General features: G+C 41.7%; 1 protein-coding gene across 4 annotated transcripts in view; it reads right to left on the bottom strand.

Annotated features, from left to right (window-relative positions):
* The window catches only part of CPNE4 (copine 4), a 436,822-nt gene that overhangs the window by 43,406 nt on the left and 385,262 nt on the right, over positions 1 to 8,154 (bottom strand). For all 4 annotated transcript variants that reach the window (XM_029940289.1, XM_029940290.1, XM_029940292.1 and 1 more), the window contains one exon: positions 1,216 to 1,314. In XM_029940289.1, coding sequence (XP_029796149.1) covers positions 1,216 to 1,314 — 99 coding nt within the window. The remainder of the gene's footprint in view (positions 1 to 1,215; positions 1,315 to 8,154) is intronic.

Below are 8,154 nucleotides of genomic sequence, written 5' to 3'. Positions count from 1 at the left end.
CTCTTCTGCTCCATGGGGACAGTGGGCCTGAGTAAGAATGTCAGGTATTTTGGTTTGAATGCCCCTGAGGCAAGGATTTAAGTGTAAGTCATTCATTTTGGAGATAATAGCAGGAAATACCAATGGAGGAATGGGGAATGGAGATGTGGAGGCTGCCAAAAGGGTGACATGTCAGCCACCCCTGTGGCCACCAGGGCTTATTCCCCTTGGGAAGTTGCATAGAACTCAGAGTTCTGCCACCTGTGGGGCAAGAGAGTTGGGTATTTATACTCTCTTTCCCCCCATGAGTTATTTGTTGGGGGCTGCTCCCTGGAAGAAGCTACACCTCTCCCTTCATACAACAGCCTCCTGCGGGCCCTGGGGCAGAATGGGCTCCGGGCACCAGAGAAAGCTCTCAGGCAAAGAGATACAGGTTTTGTGGCTGGAAATTGGGCAGGTGAACACTGAACAGCTGAGAACCACAGTTCTATGGTTAGGGTCCAAATGACAGCAATTGATGGAGGATCAATGTATATATATGTGAATGCATGTGTGTCTGAGAGCAATGCAGAGGGAGTTTAGGTTTCTGTGTGGTGCAGTGAAAGCTATGTGCCTCTGTGGTATGTGGTAGTGTTTGGGTACATGTCTTGGTATCCAGTGTGTGAGAGTGAAATGAAGGAGCAGATGAAAATCTTGTGCCCATAATGAAAATTTGGAGGAATCCAATAATTTTTCCAAAGCACTAAATGTGTACTGAATGCCACCAAGTCATGGAAAGAACAGCACTACTAGAAGGAGATATTTTGGAAGTACTAGCTACATGCTAGGCATTCTGCTAAGTGCATACCATGGATTATCTCATTTAATCTTCACAAAATTCTGTTAGGTAGATACAATTATCACCCTCATTTTTGTAAGTGAGACAATGGAGTTTAAGAGAAAAGTTAGTCACTTGTAGAAGGCTACATAGCTAAGAAAAATTAGAAATATTCTCATCTGACCTCTCCGTTTTACTGATGGAGACACTGTACCACACAGAGGCAGTGTCTCGTCCAAGGTCACACTGGTTACTTTGGGTCGGGCTAGTACTAGAATCTAGGTACTCAAATCCCACCGTGCTCCCTACTTGTCAGATTTAATCACATATTGATGTCTCTGCCCTAGCCGGTCCACGTGTAGAGGGTGCTGTCGTGAGAGAAGTGCGAGAGGAAATACCACGCGTGGTTCACCACCTACCTGTTTCCCTTCCATCGCTCCTCTCATCTCTTTGAATGTCGAGGTGAATTCTCCAATGAAGTCATGTTTGCCATTGGAGTCCCAGTCCCATACTATGCACTGCAAGGGAAAGGAAGTATCTTTAAAAAAAAAAAAAAAAAGAATGCATCCACAGTAGCTGAAGGCAGTGTGAATTTTATGAGGAAGAACTGATGAGAGATGCCAAAGCCCAGCACCCTGGGACTGTGGCATTCAGGATTTGGTTACCCGCTGGTTTCTATGGTCTTTTTTTTTTTTTTAAATTAAAAAAATTTAATTCCAGTGTAGTTAACATACAGTGTTATATTAGTTTCAGTTGTACAATATAGTGATTTCAACAATTCTATACGTTATTCAGTGCTCATCATGTTAAGTGTGCTCTTAATTCCCTTCACCTATTTCACCCATCCCCCCACCACCTCCCCTGTAACCATCAGTTTGTTCTCCATAAGAGTCTATTTCTTGCTTTGTCTCTCTCTCTCTTTTCCCCCTCTGTTTATTTGCTTCTTAAAATTCAGATATGAATGAAATCAAATGGTATTTTTCTTTCTCTCCCTTCTTTCACGTAGTCTTATGCTCCGTTAATCCATCTATGCTGTTGCAAATGGCACGATTTCATCCCCAGTGGTTTCCAGAGTTTTACTTAGCCTTGTCGCCACAATCTCAAAGCAGCCCTGTGATTCAGCAGTGACTAATAATTTGCCCATTTTTCAGATAAGGCTAACAGGACCAAAAGGATATGAGTGACTCATCAAAGGACTATCTAGTGAATGGAAACTTGGGATGGGAAGGCAGATGTCCTAACTCTAATTCCAGTGTTTTCCCCACAGCAGACAGCCTCCCTGGTCTACAGCTGGAAACTGATGCCTGACCCCATGACTAGCTTCTACAATGACAGTTTATGTTTAATGATTTGAATGGGACAATACTAATCACATTTTCTTTTTCTATTTTTTTTTTCTGAAGGCAAAAGCGTTATGTTAATAAAAATGCCTAAGAAAGAGAACTAAAATCTTATATTGTACACATATGAAAAATGGGTGAAAAATGGTGACAGATAAGTCACACTGGTAAATATCAGGCGTCTATCACACATGAGACACTCACTTCTACCAAGAAAACTCTTTCAAGCAATATTAAGGTTAAATTCGGGGCACCCAAGCAACACTCTGCAGAGTGACTCAGATGAAATCTAGCCCTCCCTCTGTTTGGGTTCACAAACATAGGTGAAGAAGGAATTCTCCATTTTCCCCAGGGTGCAGGCTGTGGAATAAGGTCTTAGGCACTGTAGACATCACTTCCATATCTTAAGTTAGTGATTTGCACCGAGGAAGTCCCAGACCTCAAATAAGACCAATGCAGCAAAAGGGACCTTTTACTCCAAAGTTTCTCCAAGAATATTGGGGTTCTAAGAGGTGACCTGGTCCTTCCTTAGGATGCAGACCCCGCTGGCCAGTCCTGCCTGAAAAACCTGACTTAACTCTATGATCTGTGGGATGTCTCAGACCTAAAATGAATTGTGTCCAAAAAGAAACATAATTTCACCCCCTGCATTGATTCCTGTTCATTTATTTTCTGTCATGGTGAATTGTGCCAACCCTCAACCAGTTGCTACAAAGAGAAAACTGGATGTCATTCTTGATACCTCACTTCCCCCTGGCTCCCACACCAACTCCTGTGCATTCTGTCCTGTCCCCTAACTATGGCTGGACCCCAGCACTGTCACCTGCATCACTTGGCTGGTCTCCTTGCCCTCTCTCTTATGCTTCCTTCCTCCCCTCCACCCCTACCCACCCCTGCATAATCCACCAATCAGGCTAATTTCCTGCTTACAATAAAAATGCATATAGGCTAGCAGGTCTTCTAAGGACTTTCATGATCTGATTTCCTGGATATCCCCAAATTCACAATTTATAATCTATGCGTACAGTATTTTAAATTTTCTTTAATATGAAGTTGGTTGGAATAAAAAGCATTGGCTAAGAATTTACTTTTTGAGGCATCTTAACAAAAAACTAATTTCTCAACTTTTGCTTTCTCTTTTAATGTGGAGGCTATGGTAGATCATTTTTTTTGCTTGTAAAACATATTAATAGCTCTTTGGTTATGAAGGGATTGTATTAGAATAAATCAAAATGGAAGAGGTTAAGACAAAGAAAGCTCAACTGCTTTGCTGAATAAAGTAATGTCAAGTTGAATTTTCTCTTTGCAACTAGAGACACAGACATGGGGCCCAGGGGTATGGGTTGAGAAGAAATTAGGCAAGGATTCATCAGAGGACTAAAGATGGGCCTGGCATTGGGGTAGGGGAGGTAGGAGATAGGTAAGGAACTTTGGAAACTGTGAGGTCTAGTTTTCAAGGTCAAGTCATTTGGGTATCTCTCTCCTCGCGTGTCCTCTCTACTTCCTATTCTCCCGTTATCCCTATGACTCTAGTAAATCTGCCACTCATTATAGCATTATTCTGGTGGTGACTTGGAGACTACAGGAGAGGGGCTGTGTCCATGTTTTGGGACACGCAGACCAGATTGCAGTGTGATATGGCCCATAGGAATTGAGAACTGGGGGGAGAAGGGCTGTGGAGGGAGAGCCACACAGATGACTCTGAGGAATGGAACCCCACAGACACACTGGGGAGGGTATCAATTTCTGGAATACATGGAGTTAGAACTCAAGATATCCTATTTAGATTCTGAAAGAAATTTCAACCCCAGGAAGGTGGAGAATTACAATTAAAATACAGTTGAAACCATTACTCAATTTACACTTTTTGGTCACTGCATGTTTACTCAATTGGTAGATGCTAAAAGTAAATTGCTAATAGTATCTGTTATGTCAACCTTAGTCTCTAGGTCAGGGAAATGTGCAGCAGAGTCCCCAGATGATCCAGGAGGAACATTTGTGTCTACAAGAAAGGATTCACTGCTGTTTTCTGCCACGGAGATCAATACAGCACAACTGAGTCTGAGAACTACTGTCATAGGAAAAGGTATTTCAGTTTACTTTGCTTGACCCCAAAAGGAGTAAACAAGTTTTGGGAGGAAGTTACAAAGCAGTAACAAAGAATGATACCTGTCCAGAAATAAAGTCATCTGTGTAAGAGTGAGTGTTTTATTGCTTGAAATATTCAAGAAGAAACTGCAGGACTATACCCCCGAAAATATGGTAGAGAAAGTCACATGGAGAATGTTATAGAGGATTGGGTGGGATGTTTTTTTGAGATTTCTTCTACTGTGGAAATGCTAAGATTAGTTGGAGTTGTGTAGGTTGCAAAATCACATCAATTAAAGGCTTAGCTCTTTCTGGTGGAAATGCAAAGCAGTGCAATGTTTGTTAGGAGTGATGAGAACTCCTTTTCAATTCAAAGTAGGATGAGGTTCTACCTCATTTATTCAATGGCCAGGGGAGTCATCAATGATTCAGTCATTTGGAAAAATCCCTCAGAATGTGTATTGTAAATATCACGTTGTCGAACACCATCAGTTGCTCTGCATTACTTACAACCAGGTGTTTTTCTCCCTGTTTGCTAGTCCCTCCTTACTGACTCTCCCTCCTTACACATTTATGACCAAGGCTTGGACACAGAAAGAAAGAAGGGCAGTTCTGGGGACTCTGTCTTTAAGGCTCATAACTTGGCCTGATAGTAAATACAGCCATGGGACACTTGAGTCTGGCACTCAGATACTCTTCTACTTTTGGGGGATGAGCAGATAAAAAAACAAAGGGGGCAGAAGCACACAAGAGAGAAGTGGAAGCAGCCTTTTTAACACTCTTCTGCATTTGGAAAGAGTTAGGAGTCCTTTCTTCCTGTCTCCCTGGTCAGAGTAGAATATAGAAAAAGAGCGGATGTACGTAGCATGTGGGTCTGTCACAGAATCTTAGCCAAAAACCAGATGTCACTCCTTTTTTGCCCTCCCTAGATTTCCTGTCATGCTTTAGTTAGTTACTGTCCCCTCCTCCCACCTGCCAACCACAGCAGTCAGGACGTTTGTAATGTGCCATCTCTCGGGGCAGAAAGGGATTGGCCACTGAAGCCCCATGGATGGAGGATGAGTCAGGCTTGATGGGACTCTCATCCTGGCCTCCCCTGGGCAGCCCTGTCACTTATACAGGCCCTGCCTCATTGATTGGCTAGCATTTCTCATTATGGCAGATGCAGAATTCTGTTTTGACCTTTTTCAGAAGGGACCCTAAAGGAAGGAAGACACAGTGAAGCAGAAAAACAGAAACACTTTTTCCATCTCCTCCTGCCTCGAAGCTAGCTTGTGACAGCTCCAAGGCGGCTGACAGGGGAACACATCTTGGTGCAAAGTAAACAGATCAACTGCCCTGCAGAAAAACCGAGACCGAGGCAGGATTCTTGGTGTGAATCAGTAAGGAAGCCTTGACAGATCTGTGAGAGATCAGCAGCTGGAGACTTAGCCAGAAGTCTCCTCAAGTCCCTGCGTCTCTCAGTGGAATTTAGCATGCAGTCTCACAATGCCCGAGCTCCACAGACAGTCCAATCATACCTTCATTTTACAGAGGAGGAAAGGATGGCAGAGAAGTGAAATGGCTCTGTGAGTTCACTCAGTGTGTAGGTGTGGGTGGGACTAAAATCCAGGTGTTCCTCATTTCTCAGTGAGTACACAAAATGGAAAATTATAATAATTACAACATATATAGTGCTTACTGTGTATCAGACACTATTCTGAGCACTTAGTTTATATATATTAATTTTATATATGAAAAAATACATATCAACTCATTTAATCCCCACAACAATTTGTTATGCTCATCTTACAGATGAGGAAACTGAGACACAGAGAAGGAAAGCAAGTTTCCCAAGACCACTCAGCTAACACTAGATAATCTTTGAACTAAAAGAAGTTCACAGCATGTCTTAACTGATCGTGTTTTATGAACTCATGCCACTTGGTTTATGGCCTAGATGAATAAGTTCTAGAGATCTGCTGTAAAACATAGTCCCTATAGTTAACAATATTGTATTATGCACTTCAAAGACTTGTTGAAAGGCTAGCTCTCATGTTAAGTGTTTTTACCACAAAGACAAAAAAAAGGATACAGGACAATTGTGAGGTATTGGATATGTCTATCACTTTGATTGAGGTGATGGTATCATGGGTGTTTGCATATGTCCAGATTCATCAAATTACATGCATGAAATATGTGTAGTTCTCATATATCAGTTATATCTCAGTAAAGCCGTTAAAACAAAGTAAAGGAGATTTTCCTTGATAATCTGGGTGGGCCTGATACAATCAGTTGAAAGGCCTTAAGAGCAGAACTGAGGCCTTGAGGAAGAAGAAATTCTGCCTTTGGACTGTAACTTCGGCTTATGCCTAGGAGGTCCAATCTGCCCTTCCCAACACCTCGCCCTAAGGATTTCAGATTTGTTCAGTCACTTCAACAACCATGTGAGTCAATTTCTTCTAACACATCTCTTCAACTATATCCCCCACCAGTTCTGTTCCTCTGGTTAAGCCTGATTGACACACCTTTCTTCATCTCCTTCCTTGCATTCATATATTCACACTCAGAAGTGAGTTTTCAGTGACAACTGGTGTTTTCATACTGAGAGGCTAACATGTATTTAACATGTATTTGGTCCCTGGAATTGTGGGTTTTTTTTTTTACATTTAAAAAAAATGCTTATTTATTTTTGAGAGAGACAGAGCATAAGCAGGGGAGGGGCAGAGAGAGCAGGAGACACAGAATCTGAAGCAGGCTCCAGGCTCTGAGCTGTCAGCACAGAACCTGATGCAGAGCTCAAATTCATGAACTGCAAACTATGACCTGAGCCCAAGTTGGATGTTTAACCAACTGAGCCACCCAGGCCTCCACTCCGGTCCCTGGCATTGTTTTAAGCATTTGACATGGTCAAACTCACTTAATCTTCAAGGTAATCCTATTAGTGGAGAGGTTTTATAATTGTCTCTACTTTATAGATGAGAAAACTGAGAAACACAGAGGTGAGTTATCTACTGAGTTATCTACAGAACATTCAGTGTTCAGAGTATGGCTGACTTTGACATCAGAGTTTTCAGGGTCAGAATCTGATCTAGTTCCTGGTAGGGAGAAGCAAGCTGTCCAAACCTGAAATATTAAACTATTTAACTGCCACTGATCACTGTAGAATTCACATAGATGAAGCAAATCTGTTCTTCCTTTGACTTTTCATATTTTAATATTTTTTAACATTGCATAGTTGTCATTTGTCTGGATGAAGCAGAATTCACTGTCAAATTTCTCTTGGCTCCTTAGTCACACCATCCCCTTAAGCTTCCATTGTAATCTGTTTATATCTGCTTTCATATCTCCTACTACGTGGTCACCATTGGTCTATATCCACAATTTAAAGGAAATTTGGAGCATTCAGATTTTTATCAGGGTGTAGCACAGTTTTTGGGCACACGTAAGAACTCATATAAATATTTGGTACTTAATGTAAAAGGTCTTTCTCCCTGACTGAAGTTGTTGGCAGTTTTCCAAGTGTTCAGTCCTGTTTACATTGCAAAGGGAAGGGAAGGTATTGCAATCATCTTGTTAATTTTTATTAAAGGACATATTTGAACTGGATAATAAGCTTTGGTGGTTGTGGACATGAGTGTAGGAATGTAAGAAATGGGATTATGGACACAGTTTAACAATTGTAGTCAAAGGTGTTAAGGTCTGGGAAGCAGGAGAGCTAAGTTCTAGTCTGAGCTCTGCAGGTAGTGCTGTGAGATCTCAGGAGGGCTTCTCCACCTCTCTGTTTCCTTCTCTATGAAATGGGTGTCTGGGGATAGAGAATTGGAACAAATGTTCTGTGAGGTCCCATCCAGATCAGAATTCCCTAGTTATATGGCATTGCATCTTTATTCCTTTTTCAACCTTCTGCTTCAAAGTCTGAGACTATCATATTAAAGTAATACAATTTTT

This window comes from Suricata suricatta, chromosome 5, assembly GCF_006229205.1.
Source record: "Suricata suricatta isolate VVHF042 chromosome 5, meerkat_22Aug2017_6uvM2_HiC, whole genome shotgun sequence".
Lineage (NCBI taxonomy): Eukaryota > Metazoa > Chordata > Mammalia > Carnivora > Herpestidae > Suricata > Suricata suricatta.
This window is presented reverse-complemented; position numbering and strand designations above follow the sequence as displayed.